General features: G+C 42.5%; 1 protein-coding gene and 1 long non-coding RNA gene across 7 annotated transcripts in view; one reads left to right on the top strand and one right to left on the bottom strand.

Annotated features, from left to right (window-relative positions):
* Positions 1–11,208, top strand: part of LTBP3 (latent transforming growth factor beta binding protein 3) — a 103,770-nt gene extending 92,562 nt beyond the window's left edge. For both annotated transcript variants that reach the window (XM_073578455.1, XM_073578454.1), the window contains one exon: positions 5,000–11,208. In XM_073578455.1, the coding sequence (XP_073434556.1) occupies positions 5,000–5,151 (152 nt within the window). In that variant the 3' untranslated portion in view covers positions 5,152–11,208. The remainder of the gene's footprint in view (positions 1–4,999) is intronic.
* The window catches only part of LOC141092369 (uncharacterized), a 198,384-nt gene that overhangs the window by 163,467 nt on the left and 8,857 nt on the right, over positions 1–26,060 (bottom strand). The window lies entirely within an intron of this gene.

Below are 26,060 nucleotides of genomic sequence, written 5' to 3'. Positions count from 1 at the left end.
AGCGTTTTCCAAGCAATCTGTAGCATCGCTTGGAAAACTGATTGACAGGTTGGTCACACTCGTCAAACATAGTGTTTGACGAGTGTGACCAACTTTTTACTATTGAGGCTGCTTATGCGGCATCAGTAGTAAAAAGATCTAATGTTAAAAATAATTAAAAAAAAATAAAAAATTGTGTTTTTCTCACCTTCCGATGTCCCGAGCAGCGTCCCTGATCGCGATGCTGCCGGCAGGTCCCAGTCCAGTGATGCATTGCGCCAATGACCTGAGATGACGTTGCGGTGTCGCGAGACCCCGACGTTATCAAAGGTCATTGCCGCAATGCATCACTTGGAACGGGACCTGCAGGCAGCATCACTGAAGCCTGGGGACGCTGCACAGACGTCGGAAGGTGAATATAACCCGATTTTTTTTATTTTAATTCTATTTTTTACAGCGATATGGTACCCAGAGCCCGGAGGACAGTCTCCTCTCCTCCGGACCATGGGTACCATCCGCAAATGTTCTGCTTACTTTTCGCATGATGGGCACAGCCACATGCGGAAAGTAAGCAGAACAATGCATTCCTATGTGTGTGAATTTTCCCGCAATTCTTCACAAAGAATGAACATGCTGCGTATTTTTTCGCGATGCAATTCCGCTGCGGAAAAATCCGCAGCATTAGCGCAGTATGTGCGGAATCACATAGGATTGCATGGGATGCTTTTTTTTGTGTTTGACGAGTGTGACCAACCTTTCAATCAGTTTTCCAAGCGATGCTACAGATCGCTTGGAAAACGCTAGCATTTTGCAAGCTAATTATGCACGAGTCCTAGACGCGTCTGACGTACAAGCCACAGGGGCACGATACAGATCCGGAGTCCCTCTCTCTCAGCGTGCATGTCCAGACCAAAGCAGCAGATCGCTGCATCAAGAATCTCTAGCACTAGGCAAAAGTACACACTCATAGATGCATCCTGCATACCAAAACAAGGGAGAAGTTTCCTCCTCCCTCACTGCCAAAACAAATGCGCGCTCTTATTTTATGGCATGCCTTTAAAGATCATGGCACATAAACACCCTGACTAATAAAACATTTCAATGTGTCGTCTATAACTGTGACAAGTATCACTTCCTCAAACCGCAACTAGAGATACCAGGGATAACAAAACTGTTAACCCTTAATAGGAATTAACCCTGCAATTAACCCCACAGCAGGGACAACAGACCGTTAACCCTTAATAGGAATTAACCCCATATCAAAGTCCCTTCCATCTCTGGTGATATCCACATTTAGTGTGGAGTCCCCCCTATCTCATATAGGGAATATAATGTATACATAGACCTCTTAAGGGGTTAAATCCAAATCACCACCCCCATTGTTAACCATTATTGATATGAACGATAGTGGGAATTGATAGCCCTATTATACCCACAACAACCACAGATCATCTCATAGATCTATGGATGGACCGAAGTTTTACTGCATTAATAACAATAAAGGCAAATAGATACCGGGATAATAATACCGGGTAGTTCTCAAATGAAGCATCCATACGTAAGTTGTTCATTGAGGCCCTTGGGGGCCACAGATTCCATTTTAAATATCCACCGAGCTTCCTTTTGCAGAATTAATCTGTTCCAATCACCCTGTCTTCCATTTTGCTTGACAACCTCCAGAACACAAAAGGAGAGAACGTTTCCATTCCCCCCATGTTCCTCCCATACATGGCGAGCCACAGGGGTGTCCCCTCTTATTTCTTACGTCCCCAAGGTGCTCGCTTATTCTTCTCCTAAACTCCCTTTTTGTTTTGCCGATATAATTTTTTGGGCAGGAGCAAGTTGCCATATAGACAACCCCTATGGTTTTACAGTTCACGAAGTCTCTAGCGAAAAATCTTCTTCCATTGGCCACGCTCGTCAAGTTTTTCCCAGAAGCCACATATCCACAGAAGGAGCAGTTACCACATCTAAAGGTACCACAGATCTTCCTATCCAACCACGTACCCTCCTGTTTTGCTCTTCTATAGTGGCTATGCACAAGTCTATCTCTAATAGAACGGCCCTTGCGAAAGGTTATTTGGGGTTTTTTAGAAATCATGTCTGATAAATCCACATCCGCCTGTAGAATGCTCCAATGTTTGTTTAGAATCCTATATACCTGATCTACTTGATTATCATAGGTCCCTATCACTCTTACAACACCACTGTCCTCAGTTCGAGCTTTGGGCTGCAGTAGTGTATGTCTCTCCCTTTCTAAGGCATTTTTAAAGGCGGGTTTCAAGACATGATCGGGATATCCCCGTTCCCTAAACCGATTTCTGAGTTCATATGCTTGCACTCTGAAGGTCTCCGGGTCCGAACAGTTCCTTCTGGTTCTAAGATATTGGCCACGTGGAATACCCCGCTTGAGTGGGACAGGATGACAACTGTCCCACCGCAAGAGGGAATTCGTGGCTGTAGGCTTTCGGTGTACACTCGTCAATAAGACTCCCTGAGGATCTTTCGCAACTTTTATGTCAAGAAAAGCCAACTCCTTCTCACTACTTTCCGAGGTGAATCTCAAGCCGATTGGATTTACATTTAGTTCCTGCACAAATGTTTCAAACTCCACTCTTGATCCCGACCATATGACGAACACGTCATCTATATAGCGGTACCAAGCGGCTACCTTGTTAGTCCACCATTCCTCGGCACCGGTAAAAACCATTATTTCCTCCCACCAGCCCAGGAGGAGATTCGCATACGAGGGCGCACAGGAACAGCCCATTGCGGTCCCCCTGAGCTGGTGGAAGTACTTGCCATTGAAGATAAAGTAGTTATGAGTCAAGATGAAGTCCATCAATTCATATACCAGCCTATTATGACCCTGAAAGTATGTGGCCCTCATTCCCAAATAATGGTCCAAGGCTTTAAGACCCATCTCATGCGGGATGCTGCTGTAAAGGGCTTCAACGTCAATAGAGCCCAAGATGGCTTCCTTTTCAACACTAATACCATCAATCTTGAGTAGTAGATCAGAGGTGTCCTGTATGTATGATGGCAAGGCCGTAACAAAAGGATATAATATCTTGTCTAAATAGATACCAACATTCTGACTTAGAGAAGCTACCCCAGATACTATAGGTCTTCCACGTAGGGGTACCAAACTGCCTTTGTCAAAGTACTATCACCCCGCCTACTATACTATATATATTGAGGTGATTTTTCAGTGGCCATGAGCTAAGTTCTTACATATTTGTTAATGTGCTGATTTTTTTTTTTTTTTTTTTTTGGGACAATGCAATTTTGAGCCTGAGCGATCAATAGCTCATTGTTTTGGGCATGATGCAATATGAAAAATGTGTTGTTGGGGATTAGAGGTAATAGCAGCGTTCTATGATGTGAGAAATGTACATTAATGCTGCTTAAGAACATCTAAATGAGTGTGTATGTGCTCTGATTGAAATCTTACCCCCTTTACTTGCAACTGCCTTTGCTAATGCACTATTATCCCGTACACTGTATATATCGGTTTGCAGATACATTTTCCTATTATTATTAAAAACATTTTTTGTCTTTGGGGGGGATTTTTTCAGGGATAATTCTAAGTTATTAGCCCTGTCTCCCTTGGCCATATGTTCTGACACCCTCTTTCCTCTTTCTGGGTGAGAAGTGTAGGGGTCAGTAAGGGTCAGCCCACGTGGAGCAGGGGCACCAGAGTAACGTAGGGTGTAAAAGCTCCGCTGTCAGGCAGGGAGACACCTAAATAGGGTTATTTAGACCCCTTTTCCTCCCAAAGCAAATGTTTACAAATCTGCCAAAAATTAGAGTTTTTTCCAGTTACTATTCCTTACATTTTTGTCTTGGTGGTTTGTGGCATGGGGTTATTATCTATTATATTTTTGTCCCCGGCCATCTGTTGTACTCCAAGCTGATGTTATTTACATAGGAGTCAACAGGGTGATTAGGGAGAGCCGCTGAGGAGCGGGGGCGCCATTTGCATATCAAGAGGGTGCCAACCTCCGCTGTCAGGTAGGAGAGAGATATAGGGCCCTATAGGGACAAATAGGTTTGTGACCCTCTACCTGACATTGGAACGACTCTCTAGTGTTTGTGGCTGGATCTTGAAAATCAGCAATAAGCCTATTTTTGTTTGCCTGTTTTTTGAAGTTATGCTTGCAAATCACTAGTTTTTCCCACGGGATGGAATTCTGGAATTCCCGCAGAAATTTCCGCGGGAATTCCACACGTGTGCACATAGCCTGATAAATTGAGAAGGAGTTGTAGGTAGTCAGGCATGTTTCTATCAAGCCAACATACATTCAAAAAGAGCAGAAATGTGCAGGCTTCACCAAATCTCCATTGAAACTCCTACTCTCTGTGGTCATGAAGTGAGCAGGAATGGTGGACTTGAGAATCCCCATCTAATGAGCAGTGATGGAGCCTCTACCAATACAGACATTTGCACTGATGCTGAGTCGATTCACACAAATAAACTATAATTCAGGAAGGTCTGGGGTCAATAGCCAGGAGAGTACATCATAAACAGAGGGAAGAGACAAAGGCGTAGTCAGGTAACAGTCCAAGGTCAAAATACCAGGAAGATAGCGAATCAGAGCAAAGGGGTTAAACAAACGAAAGGTCAGAACAACGTCCAAGGACAGGCAGTGATAGATCAACAAGCAAAGCACTAGGCATAGAGGAAACAAACCACACTGAGCCAAAGCTATGGCTGACAGCTATCTGGGACTGCCAGGCCAATCAAGGGAACAAGGAGCATCTGACAAAAGCTCAGCACGCCCCAGCAGCAGACTGGATGACTGAGCTGTCAATCACTGCTTCCTAAGAAACAATGAAGAGTGGAATCATTACATTTGCCACCTATCCTGTGGACAGGCAATTAATGTTTTTTATGAGATAACCCCTTTTAGGGATAAACCTAGAATATGAATAATAAATAATACTGGAAAGATGTATACTAATAGTTTTGACAGCTTTACATGATTATTTTGATTTTCAATTTTGCTTGATCTGACAGATCTGGATGAATGTAGACAAAAGAATCCAAGAGGAGCTCTCTGCAAAAACAGCCGTTGTATAAATACAATCGGGTCATTCCGGTGTGTGTGTAAAGCAGGTTATACACGATCTCGACATCCTCACATATGTGTGCTGCAGAGGAAAAGATAGCGTGATCTTCCCCGTTACTAGATCATTACCTGTCAATACTGATGTCTCAACAAATTAAGACTCACAAACTCTTCATCATGGAAATCGAGATGTGATATGGATTAAAATATTGAGAAATATGTTCTTTGCGGTAAATCTCTGTTCAGCAAAGACTCCTGCTTATATTGTCTGGATATTTATGAAAAGGGGACCTATGTACACCCCTCTTGTACAGGCATAATGCGCTCCACCTATATCCAAGTAGTAGGAAAAGTGTCTATATGTACATGTATATAGGCGTGTATACTGATGCAGAAGATATGCTATCTGTTTGCATGCGGATTATGGTATTCAGAATTTGAGTTTCTCTATTATTTAGATATTAATGTACATATAAACCTGTAATATTTAAAGGTTTTTAACTTTTTTATATAAGCCAGTTTCAAAGGCAAATGCACTTTTTTTTAGGCATGTGGATGTCAACCAATAATAAATGGTTCGGCTCCTGAGAAGTATGAAAGGTGGTGTGTCATAAATATGCAACATTGGCAAATTTCTATTTCTTTCCAATTCTTTATTCAGCTCTTTGTGACTTTGATTTAGCTAGTTTTCAAAGAAAAATATCCCAATCCACAGGCAGCATGTATCAGGCACTGACTGTATGAAGTCAGCCAGGTATAGTTTGACTCTGAACCGCTGCAACAATTCAGGAAAAAGCAAACTTTAGCAGTCATCAGGAGCGAGTCCAGCTGTAAACTGGCTGTACTACAGCGCAGCTTGCTCCCCGGCAGCTATTAACCCCTTCATGACCCAGCCTATTTTGACCTTAATGACCTGGCCATTTTTTGCAATTCTGACCAGTGTCCCTTTATGAGGTAATAACTCAGGAACGCTTCAACGTATCCTAGCGATTCCGAGATTGTTTTTTCGTGACATATTGGGCTTCATGATAGTGGTAAATTTAGGTCGATAATTTTTGCGTTTATTTGTGAAAATAATGGAAATTTGGCGAAAATTTTGAAAATTTTGCAATTTTCAAATTTTGAATTTTTATTCTGTTAAACCAGAGAGTTATGTGACACAAAATAGTTAATAAATAACATTTCCCACATGTCTACTTTACATCAGCACAATTTTGGAAACAACATTTTTTTTCGTTAGGAAGTTATAAGGGTTAAAAGTTGACCAGCAATTTCTCATTTTTACAACAAAATTTACAAAACCATTTTTTTTAGGGACCACCTCACATTTGAAGTCACTTTGAGGGGTCTAAATGGCAGAAAATACCCAAAAGTGTCACCATTCTAAAAACTGCACCCCTCAAGCTACTCAAAACTACATTCAAGAAGATTATTAACCCTTCAGGTGCTTCACAGGAACTAAAGCAACATGGAATGAAAAAATGGACATTTTAATTTTTCCAACCAAAATTTTATTTTAGCATCAGTTTTTTCATTTTCACATGGGTAACAGGATAAAATGTATCCTAAAATTTGTTGGGCAATTTCTCCTGGAGTACACTGATACCTCATATGTGGTCATAAACCACTGTTTGGGCGCACGGCAGGGCTCAGAAGGCAAGGAGCGCCATTTTACTTTTTGAATGTAAAATATGCTTGAATGTTTAGCGGTTGCCATGTCTTGTTTTAAGAGTACCTGTGTGCCTAAACATTGGAGCTCCCCCACAAGTGAGCCCATTTTGGAAACTAGACCCTCCAAGGAACTTATCTAGATGCATAGTATGCACTTTGAACCCCCAGGTGCTTCACAAATTGATCTGTAAAAAAAAAAAAAGTACTTTTTTTTTTTCACAAAAATTTTATTTGGCCTCAGTTTTTTCATTTTCACATGGGCAACAGGATAAAATGGATCCTAAAATTTGTTGGGCAATTTCTCCTGAGTACATCAATATCTCATATGTGGTCATAAACCACTGTTTGGGCGCACCGCAAGGCCCGGAAGGGAAGGAGCGCCTTGTGACTTTTTGATTGGAAAATTAGCTCCAATCGTTAGCGGACACCATGTCGCATTTGGAGAGCCCCTGTGTGCCTAAACATTGGAGCTCCCCCACAAGTGACCCCATTTTGGAAACTAGACCCCCCGAAGGAACTTATCTAGATGTGTGGTGAGCACTTTGAACCCCCAAGTGCTTCACAGAAGTTTATAACGCAGAGCAGTGAAAATAAAAAAATAATTTTTTTTCCTCAAAAATGATTTTTTAGCCCGCTATTTTTTATTTTCCCAAGGGTAACAGGATAAATTGGACCCCAAAAGTTGTTGTCCAGTTTGTCCAGAGTACACTGGTACCCCATATGTGGGGGAAAACCACTGTTTGACCGCACGGCATGGCTCAGAAGGGAAGGAGCGTCATTTGACTTTTTGAATGGAAAATTAGCTCCAATCGTTAGCGGACACCATGTTGTGTTTGCAGAGCCCCTGTGTGCGTAAACTTTGGAGCTCCCCCACAAATGACCCCATTTTGGAAACTAGACCCCCTAAGGAACTTATCTAGATGCATAGTGAGCACTTTGAACCCCCAGGTGCTACGCAGAAGTTTATAACGCAGAGCCGTTAAAATAAAAATATTTTTTTTCCCTCAAAAAATAAATTTTTAGCCTGCTATTTTTTATTTTCACAAAGGTAACAGGATAAATTGGACCCCAAAAGTTGTTGTCCAGCTTGTCCTGAGTACGCTGGTACCACATATGTGGGGGGGACCACTGTTTGGGCACACGTTGGGGCTCAGAAGGGAAGTAGTGACGTTTTGAAATGCTGACTTGATGGAATGGTCTGTGGGCGTCATGTTGTTTGCAGAGCCCCTGATGTACCTAAACAGTGGAAACCCCCCACAAATGACCCCATTTTGGAAACTAGATCACCCAAGAAACTAATATAGATGTGTGGTGAGCACTTTGAACCCCCAAGTGCTTCACAGAAGTTTATAACGCAGAGCCGTGAAAATAAAAAAATATTTTTTTTTCCTCAAAAAATTATTTTTAGTCCACTATTTTTTATTTTCACAAGGGTAACAGGATAAATTGGACCCCAAAAGTTGTTGTCCAGTGTGTCCTGAGTACGCTGGTACCCCATAAGTGGGGGGGACCACTGTTTGGGCACACGTTGGGGCTCGGAAGGGAAGTAGTGACGCTTTGAAATGAAGACTTGATGGAATGGTCTGTGGGCGTCATGCTACATTTGCAGAGCCCCTGATGTACCTAAACAGTGGAAATCCCCCACAAGTGACCCCATTTTGGAAACTATATCACCTAAGGAACTAATCTAGATGTGAGGTCAGCACTTTGAACCCCCAAGTGCTTCACAGAAGTTTATAACGCAGAGCTGTGAAAATAAAAAAATATTTTTTTTTCCTCAAAAAGTGATTTTTAGCCCACTATTTTTTATTTTCACAAGGGTAACAGGATAAATTGGACCCCAAAAGTTGTTGTCCAGTTTGTCCTGAGTACGTTGGTACCCCATATATGGGGGGGACCACTGTTTGGGCACACGTTGGGGCTCGGAAGGGAAGTAGTGACGCTTTGAAATACCGACTTGATGGAATGGTCTGTGGGCGTCATGTTACGTTTGCAGAGCCCCTGATGTACCTAAACAGTGGAAACCCCCCACAAGTGACCCCATTTTGGAAACTAGACCCCCCAAGGAACTTATCTAGATGTGTGGTGAGCACGTTGAACCCCCAAGTGCTTCACAGAAGTTTATAACGCAGAGCTGTGAAAATAAAAAAATATTTTTTTTTCCTCAAAAAGTGATTTTTAGCCCACTATTTTTTATTTTCACAAGGGTAACAGGATAAATTGGACCCCAAAAGTTGTTGTCCAGTTTGTCCTGAGTACGTTGATACCCCATATATGGGGGGGGACCACTGTTCGGGGACACGTTGGGGCTCGGAATGGAAGTAGTGACGTTTTGAAATGCCGACTTGATGGAATGGTCTGTGGGCGTCATGTTACGTTTGCAGAGCCCCTGATGTACCTAAACAGTGGAAACCCCCCACAAGTGACCCCATTTTGGAAACTAGACCCCCCAAGGAACTTATCTAGATGTGTGGTGAGCACGTTGAACCCCCAAGTGCTTCACAGAAGTTTATAACGCAGAACCGTGAAAATAAAAAATCTTTTTTTTCCACAAAAATAATTATTTTAGCCCCCATTTTTTTATTTTCCCAAGGGTAACAGGAGAAATTAGACCCCCAAAGTTGTTGTGCAATATTTCCTGAGTACCCTGATACCCCATAAGTGGGGGTACACCACTGTTTGGGCACACGTTGGGGCTTGAAATGGAGGGAGCACCGTTTGACTTTTTGAACGAAAAATTGGCTGGAATAAATGGTGGCTCCATGTCGCGTTTGGAGAGCCCCTGATGTGCCTAAACAGTGGAAACCCCTCAATTCTATCTCCAACCCTAACCCCAACACACCCCTAACCCTAATCATAACCCTAACCACAACCCTAATCCCAACACACCCCTAACGAAATCCCAACTCTAACCCTAACCACAAGCCTAACCGTAATCCCAACCCCAACCCAACCCTAACCCCAATTCCAACCCTAACCCTAAGTTCAACCCTAACCCTAAGTTCAACCCTAACCCTTAGTCCAACCCTAACCCTTAGTCCAACCCTAACCCTTAGTCCAACCCTAACCCTTAGTCCAACCCTAACCCTAGCCCTGGACCTAACCCTAATGGAAAAAAAAATATATATATTTTATTATTTGTCCCTACCTATGGGGGTGATAAGGGGGGCGGTGATTTACTTTTTATTTATTTTGATCACTATGAAAGTTTATCATAGTGATCAAAATAAATGAATCTGCAGCGTTGCAGATTCGATTCGGCGCACTGCGCATGCGCCCGCCATCTTGCAAGATGGCGGCGCCCATGACGCTGGACGGCAGGACACCGGGACGGATAGCGGGAGGTCGGAGGCACAAAGGAGGGTGAGAGTGGGTGATCGGAGGGGCGATCGGAGGGCTGGGGGGGCGGAGGGAAGGCGGAGGGGCAGATCATGACGGCGGCTGCCGATCGGTGACGTCAGACGTTGGCGGGAGCCGATCGGTGCAGTCAGTCGGTGTGGGGGGGGGTCGGGTCTCGGGGGCCAGCCATGTCCGATGCTATTTCAGCATCGGCCATGGCCGGATTGTAATATTTCACCAACTTTCATTGGTGAAATATTACAATCGCTCTGATTGGCAGTTTCACTTTTAACAGCCAATCAGAGCGATCGTAGGCACGTGGGGGCTAAGCCACACCCCCAGGTGTTAACTCTGAAGGGTCCTTTGTGTGCGGGTCGGGTGACCTTTCAGAGACCCCGGTCACCCGACCCGCAGGGGGGCTATTTATAGCATGACGCCTACGTAGGCGTCATAGGTCATTTGGGCACTGCTTTTCATGACGCCTACGTAGGCGTCATGGGTCGTGAAGGGGTTAAAGTATGTTTTTCTCTGAAACGCCGCAACGTTTCAGAGTCAAACATACCTAGCTGAGTTCGTATAGCCAGTGCCTGATACATGCTGCCTGTGGATTAGAAAGAATATATCAGCTGTTAGGTTTACTTTAAATATTATATTGATGTAAAAAGAAAAATGTTAACTTATCTGCTACATAGCTCAAACCTAGATATTAAAATAATTGCTGCCATTGTGAATACACATCCATTACACAATTACATGGCACATATCAGGAGCACATTTGTAAGATCATCTTGGCACAGAAACATTTTTTTACGCATACAATTGTGCAGCTTGTTATTATTTGAAGATCTATTGATTAAAATTAACTTTGTTCGTGGGAAAACCCGTTTAAAGAGAACCTGTCACCAGTTTTGGTCGATATAAGTTACGGCCATCACCTTTCAGGGCTGATATACAGCAAATGCCCCCAACCCGACCTGTAAGGGTATGTGCACACGTTGTGAATTTGCCTGTGGAATTTTCAGCACAGATTCTGCATCTCTTGGCAGAAAGCGCAGTTAAAAATCTGCGCGTTTTTGATGCGGATTTTCAAGCGGATTTGTATGCGTTTTTGTATGCTAAATAAAGATCTATTATTTAACAAAAAAAATAGTGATGTCATTTCCTTGTCCAACCTCTTCTTTTACATACTCCATTGAAGAATGTTTACAAATACAGATAGATATATCTATAGATAGATGGATGGATATATATATCTATAGATAGAAAGATAATACCAAGCCCAATGTTTAGTAATAAACATAATAAAATGGTACATAAAGAGGTAAATAAACACACACACACACAAAATCTGCGTTAGGCCGGGATCAGACTTGCGAGAAACTCGCACCTCAGTACCCGGCAATACCGCCGGCACTCGGACCGGAGCATTCAGCTGCATAGAAATACATGCAGCTGCACACTCCGGTCCCGAGTGCCGGCGGCAGTGTCGGGTATTGAGGTGCGAGACTCATGCGAGTTTCTCGCTGAACCCAGCCTTAAACGCATTATGTTTGTTTAAAAAAAATTTTTTTTAAATGGCGTGGGCTCCCGCACAATTTTCTGCGCCAGAGAGGGAAAGCTAGCGACTGGGGGCCAATGTGTATAGCCTAGGAAGAGGTTAATACCCATGGATCTTCCCAGGCTATGAATATCAGCCCGCAGCTGTATATTTGGCCTTTACTGGCTATTAAAATAGGGCCCCCACCCCAAAAAAAAGACGTGGGGTCCCCCTATAATTAATAGCCAGAAAAGGCTATGCAGACAGCTGCGGGCTGATAGTTATAGCCTAGGAAGGGGCCATGGATATTGCCCCTCCCGGCTACAAACACCAGCTCACAGCCACCCCAGAAATGGCGCATCTCTTAAATGCGCCAGTTCCAGCACTTAGTCTCTCTCTTCCCACTGCCGCATAGTGGTGGCATATGGGGTAATATTTGTGGGCTTGATGTCACCTTTGTATTGTAAGGAGACATGAAGCCCGGCTTAGTAATGGAGAGACTTCAATAAGATACCTACCCATTACTAATCCTATAGTTGGTAAATGGTTAAATAAACACAGCCAGAATAAAGTATTTTAATTAAATAAAACACTAAACACAGTTTCCCATCTTTATTGTACTCCTAATTCCAGCGACGCCCTCAATCACATGTAAAAGAAATTTAAAAAATAAACCAACAGTATACTCCCTGTTCCAACTTAATCCATTTAATAATGAGTGTCCCACAATGATCTCCCCTATAGAGCTGTCACATCAGGAGATGTGACTGCTCTACAGGGCCTCTAGTGACACACTGACAGGAGATAATGGCTCCTGCAGTGTTATCACTGAGGGTTCACTGGAGTTCATGCTCTCACTTTACGGCACTGCTGCGTGAGGATTTTCTCAAGCAGCGGTGCCGCAAGTGACAGTATGAACTCCAGTGACCTCTGACGGCAGAGTGATCCACTGCAGGAGGATACCTGCCGTCATTGTATCACTGGAGGCCCCTGGAGAGCGGTCACATTTGCCGATGTGACAGCTCTACACGGGAGATCGTCGTGGGACAATCGTTATTAAATGGATTACGTCAGAACAGGGAGTATACTATTGGTTTATTTTTATTTTTTTTTACAGGTGATCGAGGGCGTCGGGGATTAGCTGTATGGTGAGTATGTACTGTATGTGTATGTTTATTTTTCTTACACTTGAACACACTAGCCGGATGATGGGACTACTACTGTCCCATCATCGGCTAGCTGTCACTGTAGCAGGCATAGCCGGATGGGACTAGTAGTCCCATCGGACGATGCCTGCCTACATACAGACCTGCACACATACACACAGACACCCTCACACAGACCTGCACATATTCATCGCACCCACAGTCTCCGCCCACACATTCTGTCCTCCCGATCAGCAGTGTTTCTCGCACGCAACTCCGCAGCAAAACCGCAGATCTTTTTAAACCTGCGATTTTGCTGTGGATTTGCCTGACTCAATGGTAATCAATGGGTGCAGAAATGCTGCAGATCCACAAAAAGAATTGACATGCTGCGGAAAATAAAATGCTACAAATCCGCACGCATTTTTCCACAGCATATGCACATCAATTCTCAATTTCCCCATTGACTTACATTGCTGGTGCACTACACTGCGTATATGATGCAATTCCGTGTGTCCAAAAAGGCTACGGAAACGCATCAAAATCCGCAACCTGTGCACATAGCCTAAGAGAAAAAAAATAACTATTATTATACTCACCTGTAAGGCGGTCCAGTCCGAGGGATGTCGCTGGTCCTGGTCCGGCGCCTCCCATCTTCATGCAATGCCATTCTCCTGCATGCTTCATGTCGCGTTCCTGTGCAGGCGAACTTCTCTGCCCTGTTGAGGGCAAAGAAAACTACTGCAGTGTGCAGGTACCGGGAAAGGTCAAAGAGCCACGATGCCTGAGCACTGCTGTACTTTGCTCTGCCCTCAACATGGCAGAGAAGTACACCTGCGCAGTATCGCAATGCCAAGGAGACTGTGTGGATGATGCAGGGACGCATCATCTACACGAAGCAAGAAGGAGGACAGCATTGAATCAAGATTGGAGGCACCAGACCAAGACCAGCGACACCCCTTGGACCGGACCGCCCCACAGGTGACCGAGTATAATAAAAGTTATTTTTCTTCTCTTACAGGTCGATATACAAAATGCTGTATATCAGCCCTGAAAAATGATGGCTGTAACTTATATCGCTCAAAACTGGTTACAGATTCCCGTTAAGGACAGGCCAAATTTTAAAAAAAAATTGGCTACCTCTGCTTGTCGCAGAGACGGTGAATGGAACGGAGGAGCACAAGCTGGACTTCAGCTCCCTTCAAACAGGGCTGTCCTCAGAGTCACTGAGGGTAATTGCGGTCATTCTCCCTGTGATTAGCACGTTATCCTCTTAAGTATAGGGAACAATTCATAAATCCATGACACAGAGAAGTACCTTTCACCTCACTGCTTTGAGACTACATTGAAATTTATTTTTTCACTTTGAGGAACCCTTTAAATTAGCAATGATTTCATATTAACAATTTAAAATATTTTTATACCACATGTAAGAGGTTTTTTTTTCTACCTTTTAAGAGGTTTTTGTCTACATTTAAGAGTAGCATGATGTGAGGATAGAGTGCAGTAGTTGTGATACAAACACAGTTTTCTCTGCTGCAGATTTAGCAGTGCTCTGAGTGCTGAGCTTTGTATAACCCCGCCCACAGCACTGATTGACAGAAAGTTACCAATCAGTGGTTGGGACGGGGTTTTGACTAGGAGGTGTGAGACACCTAGTCCTATAGTGATAATCTCCTGCTGATAAAACAATTATTTTATTGAAACAACACACAGCCTAGCAAGTGAGACATTCCTGGAATCAGTATCTCAGCCCCTACATCTTGCTGCTCTCAGATTACACTGCAAAAACCTGGTGACAGATTCACTCTAAGTTTATTTCCATAGGTTGTGGTTATTTCACAAACACAAGGAGCAGACCATGTCATTTGATAAGTGGGGTTCAATGTTTAACATAAAATTGTACAATATATTATTAGTTTAAATCTTACCTTAGAGAAACAAATAAAAAGTTACGTTTACTCTGCCGGATGTGATGTATTACAGTTTTCACATGGATCAGAGAACCTAATAGGTTGACATTTCCTTTTGTTTTCAGAGATCATTTTTCAAAACTCATCTTATTATCATCAGATGGCAAAATTGCAATGAAAGCTAACACCAATGTAAAATGTAATAAAAGTTGAGGCAGAAAGGACAAGATTCACCATTGACAATAGGTGAATGACATAGCTCACCTCCTCTCCCCCCCCTTCCTGACAGCCACAGGAACAGTCACCGAGAATGTACAATGGGACTGAGACGCACGCAATAAGTCGTCAAAACTCCGTAGACTAAACTCAAGAATACTTGTCAAAAACAAGTGTGTATGACACAACATGTGACGTGCAGCACAGTGGCTCAGTGGTTAGCACAGAAGTTCAAATGCCACAAAGGACAACATCTGCAAGGAGTTTGCATGTTCTCCCCATGTTTGAGGGTTTCCTCCTGGTACCTCCATTTCACAACATAGCTCTCCCTTCCGCTGGTGTGAAAAATTCTGTTCAGACTGGAAAGACACCCTGTAGTGTATTTTTTAATCTGCTCCAGCAGTACTACCAAGGGACCTCCCAGCTAATGCAGTGGCAGCACATTGATTCGGCATTGTTATACACAGACACTTTGACTCCAACTCTGCAAACACAATCATTCTCTCTATAGGAAGGGAAAGTAATCCCTTGTATCGGGTCTATCATGGGTTCAATAAAGTGACATGAAAGACAAAATATTAAGCGATAAATTCCCTTTAACAGTGTTGGGTAATTATATCCAAGCTCCCATAATACCCTGCTATGAAATAAGAAAAAAAAAAAAAAAGGAAATTATAAATAAATTTGGTACAACCCTAATTTAATCTAAAAAGTGGTTTAATTAGATGCTAATTAATATTCAGCAACATTCATACTGTAGTAAGTTTTTGCTCTCCATACAATTATCTCACTTATACACGTATGTATCTATAAGCACATTAATACAATCGTGTTTAAGATGGAACTGGATTTTTGATGATGTTCATTAAAATGTTAGATTAATATTTGAAGTGAAGTCTCATTGGTATTATAAAACATACACACTACTCTCTTCATTGTGTTAATTTTGTGATATTATTATTATTATTGTGTTGAACTTAAGAAATACTGGTATTTATTATTGTTTTGCAATTTCATTTTTATGATTTACGCACTCCTATGCATAGTGATAGATAGATGAAACATTTATAAACATGTCTTACAATATAATATTACAATAAACCATGCTAATTTTTAATGATAGAATACTATAATTTTCCCTGAACTTTGTTACATTGTTTAATGAGATGAATATTTTTATAGTGCGTTTGTCTCTGTGTATGGTCAATTTGGGAGATAAATTGCAGTTAAAGATGTATTTTCTTTATGACAGGTGCTGTCTGGCTTCAATCATTGTTTTAAGTAAAGTTTTACTACATTATCATTGCTTTTTTTTTCAATATCCATTTTTGCTTTTAATTAACATAACTTTGGGGTTGACCAGGAGGACCGATCCTCAGACAGGTCATCATTTTCAGATCGGTTGGACTCTGGCAGTGGCTGGATATAAACATTAAATGAAGCCGAAACACAAGGCACAGTTCACTGTGTAGTCGCTATTACTGAAAACTGCAGCTCAGCTCCTATTCTCGGCAACTCTTGAGAATGACCAGCTCCATTCACTTTGTACATCCGACTTAAAACAGCTGGCAGAGACGGTGCTCGGTGTCAGACCCAATGTGATATTAATGACGTGTCATAAGCCTAGTCAACCCCTCAATAAAACATTTGTTATAGATGACTATGATATAAAAAAAAACTGTAAATGATTTTAAGAGAGAAGCAAGTGTTTCTTTTAAACTTTTGGGCATTAAAATAAAAATATCATTTCACAATGTCGTGTTTCCATACGCTTCTAAATTGTTTACACAAATAATAAAAAAGATAAAAAGATATATTTGTCAGTACCTGCAGTAATCAATATATATGTATAGATATATTAATACCTCTCATTCCTTCTTCAATTTGGATGCTATATTATGTGTTTTATATTTCACTATTGTACTAGCCTGGGCTTAAAAAAAATGTATCCCTTTATTTAAGTAAAGACGTTTTCTCATAGTGGCCCACAGGATAGGTTAAAATGTGTGATCACTGGATCCCGTTCATCAGACACTAAGGGGAAGTTTTTACATTTGGTATGAGTTGAGCATGTGCTCGACACTTCATTTAGTGTCTATGGGGCATCAGTGCCTTTGCATTCTTTTTAGAGGGCCTTTCACTGGATTTTTTAATTTATACTGATTTCTCCTCCAATTTCTGCTGCTCCATTTATTCCAGAACAGATTTTCTTTTTCTTCTATTCCCTTCCATTTCAAAGTTATACCCCCATGTAATAAAAAGCTCTCAATATGCACATTTTCCTTTCGACCCACTGAACGCATACCATGGACCTTCTCTGTGGGCATTTGCTTTTTCTCCTATGTAATACTGTCCAATCAACACGACCACGTTATAGAGGGGAAAACACAAACCCACAGAGTACACAGCTCCAGCCTGGTTCAGTGTGTTCTCCTGAGATGAGATTTGTCTCACATGACCACGCTGAGATCTCCACAGTTGCTGCATCCCTTCCTGATGTGGGAGCTCAGGAGAGCAGCAGTGCTGGAGCTCCGGACCTGATTGTGTTACAGGCGATGCATTAAAATGCTTTTCTCCTGTGCTTTGAACCTCCAATGCTGCTGATCTTCTATGCTCCGGCGCTCCCACAGCAAAAAGGGATGCGACAACTGCGGGGTGCAAATATGCTAATCCGGGCTATAGATTTGTCATTCTTTATTGGGGGGAGGGGCTTTTTCGCCTATGACTTTTTCATTGGCCAGAGTCATAGAGGAGAAAATGCATATGCCCCCAGAGGTCTATGGTATATTTCAAGTTGGTTGAAAAAAAAACATAGCATATTGGGTGCTCTTTGTTAGCGATTGAAACATAATTTTGGAACTAAGGGAGGGGGTAGGAAAGAAAAACTGTCCCTCCTCTGAATTGGTGCTATTCACAATCTTAAAGGACAGTATACAAAAACTTTATAATAGTAAAACAATGAATGTTGAAATTATCTCTTTACTGTTATGTAACACAAACAATAAAAATACTTGGAGTTGAAAAAAATCTTTACAACTATTTCAACAAAGATGTTACTACTCTTAGGAATGTATACATGAAAAGGTGGGAGTCTGACCTTAATATCACTCGAAGATTGATCAATGGGACAGTGATATCAGTGTTACCTATGCCTATAATATCTCAGTGATTCTTCATGAGTCATTCTTTAATCTGTTGGCAAGGTGGTATTTATACCTCTATCAGATTATCACATGTAAGTCATGACCATTCACCACTATGTTGGAGGAACTGCGGACTGCAGGGAAATCTATACCACATATTTTGGGGTTGCTCTAAAATTAAAGCCCTTTGGACGCATGTTTCACAACATATAAACTCTTTTACTAATAGCTTTCTGATTACCTCTCAGAGGGCACTTCTCTCTGTCGACATGGAGCACGTTGATCCTTCGATCAAATATATCATCCGTATCTTTTCATTTTGGAAACTAGACCCCCCAAGGGGATTCTCTTAGTACTTTTGCTTCCCCCTGACCCTGCACCTTTCATGCATAAATACCTTTTTTATATCAGTTCAGATGTATGTAAACTGTCACTGTCCGGTCCGATGGGCGGGGCTAATTCAACTGCTCCCCCCCTCCCTGTCTTGCTCTACACAAGAAGAAATGCGTAGAGCAATACAGGGAGGGGGGGACAGGTGAATAAGCCCGCCCAGCGGACCGGACAGCGGCAGTTTACATACATCAGAACCGATATAAAAAAGGTATTTATGCATGAAAGGTGCGGGGTCAGGGGGAAGCAAAAGTACTAAGAGAATCCTTATGTGACACACAATTGAATGATATCATTATATATCTCAAAAAAGGGGTGACAGATTCCCTTTAAACCTTCTTTCCTCCAGACGTAGAGGATGCCCCCTTGTCCCCGTCACAGGTCTAAGAATAAAAAGATCATTAGAAAGGTCTTTGTACTGTCCCTTTGTAGCTCCCTAGAGTGGAGGTTCGCTATTAATAATAACTGTATAAATACACTAGGAAATGGGAGTTATGGAAATCAATTTCATAATTCATGAGTTATTTTAAAGATATCTGTGGACGAATATGACCAGTATACTTGCCTACATTTTTTCTTTTTGTTCCTTCCCTTTGTTCCTTATAATTAAGTACTATACCTGTCCAGAAGTACACGGTGGGCCATTTATATGGATACACCTAAATAAAATGGGAATGGTTGGTGATATCAACTTCCTGTTTGTGGCACATTAGTATATGGGAGGGGGGAAAACTTTTCCAGATGGGTGGTGACCATGGCGGCCATTTTGAAGTCAGCCATTTTGGATCCAACTTTATTTTTTTCAGTGGGAAGAGGGTCATTTGACACATCAAACTTATTGAGAATTTCACAACAAAAACAATGGTGTGCTTGGTTTTAACGTGACTTTATTCTTTCATGAGTTATTTACAAGTTTATGACCACTTATAAAAAGTGTTCAAAGTGCTCTTCTCCCTCTCTTGACACATTGATAGCAACACCGCAGAAGAAATGCTAGCACAGGCTTCCAGTATCCATTGTTTCAGATGCTGCATATCTCGTATCTTCACAGCATAGACAATTGCCTTCAGATGACCCCCAAAGATAAAAGTCTATGGGGGTTAGATTGGGAGACCTTGGTGGCCTTTCAACTGGCCCACAACGACAAATCCACTTTCCAGGAAACTGTTCATGTAGAAATGCTCGAACCTGACACCCATAATTGATGGTATGGTGTGGTATATGGGGTACAGAAATAATGGGACCATGCTTCATCAATGGAAACCTCAATGCCACTGGATATCTGAAATTGCTACATGATGATGTGTTGCCTTCTCTATGCACTGAAGATGGCACGTTCCCTGAGTTTTTCCAGCAAGATGGTGCACCGCCACATTATGGGTGTCAGGTCCGAGCATTCCTACAAGGAATCTGACCCCCTTAGACCAGCATTTCTTCTGTGATGTTTAAATCAGTGTGTCAAGAGTGGGAGAAGAGGGTTGCATTGACAATCCAACAAAACGGGCAGCACTTTGAACAGAGTTTATAAGTGGTCATAAACTTGTAAGTAACTCATGAAATAATAAACTTACGTTAAAACAAAGCAGACTATTGTTTTTCTTGTGAAATTCTCAATAAGTTTGATGTGTCACATGACCCTCTTCCAATTGTAAAACATAAAGTTGGATCCAAAATGGCCACCATGGTCTCCACCCATCTTGAAAAGTTTCCCCCCTCCCATATACTAATGTGTCACAAACAGGAAGTTGATATCACCAACCATTCCCATTTTATTTAGGTGTATCCATATGAATGGCCCACCCTGTATAATGTAATATTGTAACCTTGTTACACTGCTAACTGGAGAAATTTGTCAGAGTTCTCTAATTTTTATTGATTCCCTCCCCCTTCCCATTGTTACCCCCCTCTCCTTTCCCCCTTGTTATGTCTTTTAAAATTCAATAAAAATATTTAAAAAAGGAAATAAAAACTGTTCTAAAATAAGTGAAGCTGTAATAAAAAAGAAATGCGAGCGCTCCTAACCAGTGATGAATAGACTAGGTGAGTGGTAATGTGCTCACGTAAGGGTGTTCTGCAGCAGGCACAACACTGATAGAGGTATAATGATCAATCTCCTGGGAACTGCTGCTGCTTCCACATGATCTAGGATGGTAGCCAGGAATCAAAAAGCCAGAGCAAGGGGAAAATAACGTGTTTCAAAGAGTGCCAGGTAGCGGGAGACCGGAGCTGGTATTAGGTAAAAGGGTATTTATTTTGTGAAAGTGTTTCAGAGTCAATCTGACTCCATCAGGCACCTGCCAACTGGTCTCCTGGTGCCTGTTTTAAAGGGAATCTGTCACCTCATTTTTGCCCTATGAGATGCGGCCAAGGCCATCAGGGGCTTATCTACAGCATTCTGTAATGCTGTAGATAAGCCCCCGATGTAATCTGAAAGATAAGAAAAACGAGTTAGATTATACTCACCGGGGGGTGTGGTCCGGTGGGTGTCGGGGTCCGGCGCCTCCCATCTTCTAGCGATGATGTCCTCATTCATACTTCTGACGCGGCTCCTGCGCAGGCGAACTTTATCTGCCCTGTTGAGGGCAGAGTAAAGTACTGCAGTGTGCAAGCGCCGGACCTCTCTGACCTTTCCCGGCGCCTGTGCACTGCAGTACTCTGCCCTCAATAGGGCAGATATAGTATGCCTTCGCAGGAGCTACAGCAGAAGCAAGAAGGAGGACGTCATCGCTAGAAGATGAGAGGCGCCGGACTGCAACACCCATCGGACCGAACCCCGAGTATAATATAACTCGTTTTTCTTATCTTTCAGGTTACATCAGGGGCTTATCTACAGCATTACAGAATGCTGTAGATAAGCCCCTGATGGCGGGGCCAAAAATGAGGTGACAGATTCCCTTTAACCACGTTATTTTCTCCTTGCTCTGAGAATATGTGAAGCAGCATTAATTGGAAGAGATACTTAGTTTAAATTGAAAAAAATAGCCAAATGCCCTCTGGGCAGATCAGTCTGGCAATACTGTATCAAGATGGAACGTCAGCATAAAAGCACCCACATGGCAGCCTGCAAGGGGAGTGGGTGCACCACACTGGCTGTGTTTATGTAGAGAGAAAGGATGACACCCATAGCAGATTATGCCTGAGAGCAGGAAATCGCACAATCCTAGCATCAGTGTCTGTCACACCATGGAAGAGATCTCTCATGTGTTGAACATGAGGTGTAACCGGTACAAGTATGAAGCAATGCACATATATTAAATTTACTGAAGGCAGCAACCTCTTATACACACAGACACCATATTCAGCATGTATGACTGGGAGTGATATGCCTACATCCTACAGTACACAAAAATAAGTATTCCATGCAAAGAGAAGAGGTTGCACTCATCGAGATGAAAGTTTCACTGATTTATTGACATATCATGAACATGTCAAGTCGGGGAGTGACATAAGGAGTGCAAAAAAGGCTGACAACGGCCGTTTCGCGCTACTCGAGCGCTTCAACGGGTCAAACAGTGGGGGGGAAGTGCCGGGTTCATATGGAAATCACATCACTCCGTACCTCCTCCCTCCACAGCTGCTGTCTAAGTGACATTAGTGAATTAAAAACATGCTGAGATGCATTACAACATACAAAGCATTACAACATACTACTGTTATTTTCATATGTCGAAAACTACTATTTTTTTCTTTTTTCTTATGGAAAACATCTACAATCATATGTATCCAGAGACCAAACTGTCTCACTATTATTGTATCGAACTATTAATATACTCAGAGAAAGAGAAAAAAAAAATTTTTTTCAAAAAAATTCTCTCAAAAATTTTTTTTTTTTTTCTCTTTCTCTGTGAGTATATTAATAGTTCGATACAATAATAGTGAGACAGTTTGGTCTCTGGATACATATGATTGTAGATGTTTTCCATAAGAAAAAAATAGTAGTTTTCGACATATGAAAATAACAGTAGTCTTCAATATATGAATATGCATTGTAATTTATCCCTCGATGTAACCATTTTTCTGCTTGTGCAGTAAGTTGTATTTATACTTTTGACCCGTTGAAGCGCTCGAGTAGCGCGAAACGGCCGTTGTCAGCCTTTCTTGCACTCCTTATGTCACTCCCCCGACTTGACGTGTTCATGATATGTGAAACTTTCATCTCGATGAGTGCGACCTCTTCTCTTTGCATGGATTCCCAGGATTGACTGTTTCCAGGTCTGGCACCCGAGATTCCCAGCTGCTGGACTTCTGTATGCCGCACATCATTTGAAGTTACACGGTAACAGCGGTGCCGTCCGCTTTTTATCTTGAGTTTTGTGACAAAAATAAGTAACTACAAGCAGACTGCAAATTTCTTATAAGGATTTAGAGATCGCAGTCTGAAACTTAGTGCAACCTTTTTTTAAGCTCAGGTTAACGTCTAACACGAGTAAAAAAACCTTTTTTTTTCCCCACATTAAAATTGAAAATGGGCTTTCAACCCGTTAATGATAGAGTTGAGCGAAACGGGTCGAAAAAATTCAAAAGTCGCCGACTTTTGGCAAAGTCGGGTTTCATGAAACGAAACCCGACCCTAGGATGAGGTCGGCCACGAGGTCGGCGACTTACGCGCCAAAGTCGCGTTTCAAAAGTTTGTTTTGCGCTCTTTTTCAGCCAATCAGGATCCACGGACACTGTGGGCAACGTGATGACATAGGCACGGGTCACCACCATCTTTCAGAAGGGCATGCAAGTGATTGGCTTGCTTTGGTGGGCGTCACAGGGGGTATAAAAGGGCGTGCACGCCGACCGCCATCTTACTTCTGCCGATCTCAGTATAGGGAGAGGTTGCTGCTGATTCTGTAGGGAGAGCGTTAGGCAGGGAAGAAGACCAAAAAACTGCTTCTGCTGCTAGCGATTTGGCCTGCACAACACACCAGTCACTGTGTGTGCAGTGCAAGGTGTCGGGATCCCTCAGATTACTCTTTCATCTGAAGGACCGATGTTCTTGGGTGTGAAGCATCATATGTCTCTAATTAAATCAGCTCCGTGGAGAAGAACTACACAGACACCAGCTGTATAATACCACTCAGGATGCCTCCAAGACGCCTCTGGCTTATCAGTTAGGCTTCCGTCTTTTATAGTAAAGAATTTAAACATTTTACAGACATGCGCAGTACAAATGATTTTACAACTTGTTTTAGACAAAGAAAGTCATTTAGGCGAAAAAGCAGAGGTATTTGACCTTGGTTCACAAGGGAGATGTCTGAGACATCTCCTCGAAGAACAGATAAGGTTTTAAACAAGAGAATGCAACATAGACAGAACTCAATTTAACTCCTTCAGTTCCTATCAAAGGGGAGGCTATATAGTGGTGTATCAGTGGTGTTGGTTGTTGGGCTGCCTTCTAAGGCTTCCTGACAGGCTGGCATTGCTGTTTACCCACTGCTCCGCAAACTGCTTTTTTAAAAGCAATCCAATCTCCCTTATCCTCTAGTCACTTTGGTCACAGCTGTGCCATCGAGCCTGTCACATAGCGCTCAGATATTCATTGGGCCTCAAACTGCTTTTTTAAAAGCAATCCCAATTTTTTTTTTTGTCCTGCTGAGAAGAAAAAAAAACTGCTTCTGCTGCTGATAGCAATTTGGCCTGCACAACACACCAGTCACTGTGTGCAGTGCAAGGGGAGGCTATATAGTGGTGTATCAGTGGTGTTGGTTGTTGGGCTGCCTTTTAAGGCTTCCTGACAGGCTGGCATTGCTGTTTACCCACTGCTCCGCAAACTGCTTTTTTAAAAGCAATCCAATCTCCCTTATCCTCTAGTCACTTAGGTCACAGCTGTGCCATCGAGCTTGTCACATAGCGCTCAGATATTCATTGGGCCTCACACAATCCAAAAGTGTCCAGTGTCCAAAAGTGTGTGCAGAGATTCAAACTCTCACTTATCCTCTAGTCACTTAGGTCACAGCTGTGCCATCGAGCCTGTCACATAGCGCTCAGATATTCATTGGGTCTCACACAATCCAAAAGTGTCCAGTGTCCAAAAGTGTGTGCAGAGATTCAAAATCTCACTTATTCTCTAGTCACTTAGGTCACAGCTGTGCCATCGAGCCTGTCACATAGCGCTCAGATATTCATTGGGCCTCACACAATCCAAAAGTGTCCAGTGTCCAAAAGTGTGTGCAGAGATTCAAAATCTCACTTATTCTCTAGTCACTTAGGTCACAGCTGTGCCATCGAGCTTGTCACATAGCGCTCAGATATTCATTGGGCCTCACACAATCCAAAAGTGTCCAGTGTCCAAAAGTGTGTGCAGAGATTCAAACTCTCACTTATCCTCTAGTCACTTAGGTCACAGCTGTGCCATCGAGCTTGTCACATAGCGCTCAGATATTCATTGGGCCTCACACAATCCAAAAGTGTCCAGTGTCCAAAAGTGTGTGCAGAGATTCAAAATCTCACTTATTCTCTAGTCACTTAGGTCACAGCTGTGCCATCGAGCTTGTCACATAGCGCTCAGATATTCATTGGGCCTCAAACAATCCAAAAGTGTCCAGTGTCCAAAAGTGTGTGCTGAGATTCAAACTCTCACTTATCCTCTACTCACTTAGGTCACAGCTGTGCCATCGAGCTTGTCACATAGCGCTCAGATATTCATTGGGCCTCACACAATCCAAAAGTGTCCAGTGTCCAAAAGTGTGTGCAGAGATTCAAAATCTCACTTATTCTCTAGTCACTTAGGTCACAGCTGTGCCATCGAGCTTGTCACATAGCGCTCAGATATTCATTGGGCCTCACACAATCCAAAAGTGTCCAGTGTCCAAAAGTGTGTGCAGAGATTCAAACTCTCACTTATCCTCTAGTCACTTAGGTCACAGCTGTGCCATCGAGCTTGTCACATAGCGCTCAGATATTCATTGGGCCTCACACAATCCAAAAGTGTCCAGTGTCCAAAAGTGTGTGCAGAGATTCAAAATCTCACTTATCCTCTAGTCACTTAGGTCACAGCTGTGCCATCGAGCCTGTCACATAGCGCTCAGATATTCATTGGGCCTCACACAATCCAAAAGTGTCCAGTGTCCAAAAGTGTGTGCAGAGATTCAAAATCTCACTTATTCTCTAGTCACTTAGGTCACAGCTGTGCCATCGAGCTTGTCACATAGCGCTCAGATATCAGTGGGCCTCACACAATCCAAAAGTGTCCAGTGTCCAAAAGTGTGTGCAGAGATTCAAAATCTCACTTATTCTCTAGTCGCTTAGGTCACAGCTGTGCCATCGAACCTGTCACATAGCGCTCAGATATCAGTGGGCCTCACACAATCCAAAAGTGTCCAGTGTCCAAAAGTGTGTGCAGAGATTCAAACTCTCACTTATCCTCTAGTCACTTAGGTCACAGCTGTGCCATCGAGCCTGTCACATAGCGCTCAGATATCAGTGGGCCTCACACAATCCAAAAGTGTCCAGTGTCCAAAAGTGTGTGCAGAGATTCAAAATCTCACTTATTCTCTAGTCACTTAGGTCACAGCTGTGCCATCGAGCCTGTCACATAGCGCTCAGATATCAGTGGGCCTCACACAATCCAAAAGTGTGTGCAGAAATTCAAAATCTCCCCTGTCCTATAGACACCTTGTTTTACATACTATATAGTTTGTTGGATTTTGTCTACATTTCTACCAAAA

The sequence above is a fragment of the Dendrobates tinctorius genome, unplaced genomic scaffold, assembly GCF_039654945.1.
Source record: "Dendrobates tinctorius isolate UK_male_01 unplaced genomic scaffold, ASM3965494v1 ptg000059l, whole genome shotgun sequence".
Lineage (NCBI taxonomy): Eukaryota > Metazoa > Chordata > Amphibia > Anura > Dendrobatidae > Dendrobates > Dendrobates tinctorius.
Note: the sequence above shows the minus strand (reverse complement) of the source record. Positions and strands in the feature narration are given on the sequence as shown.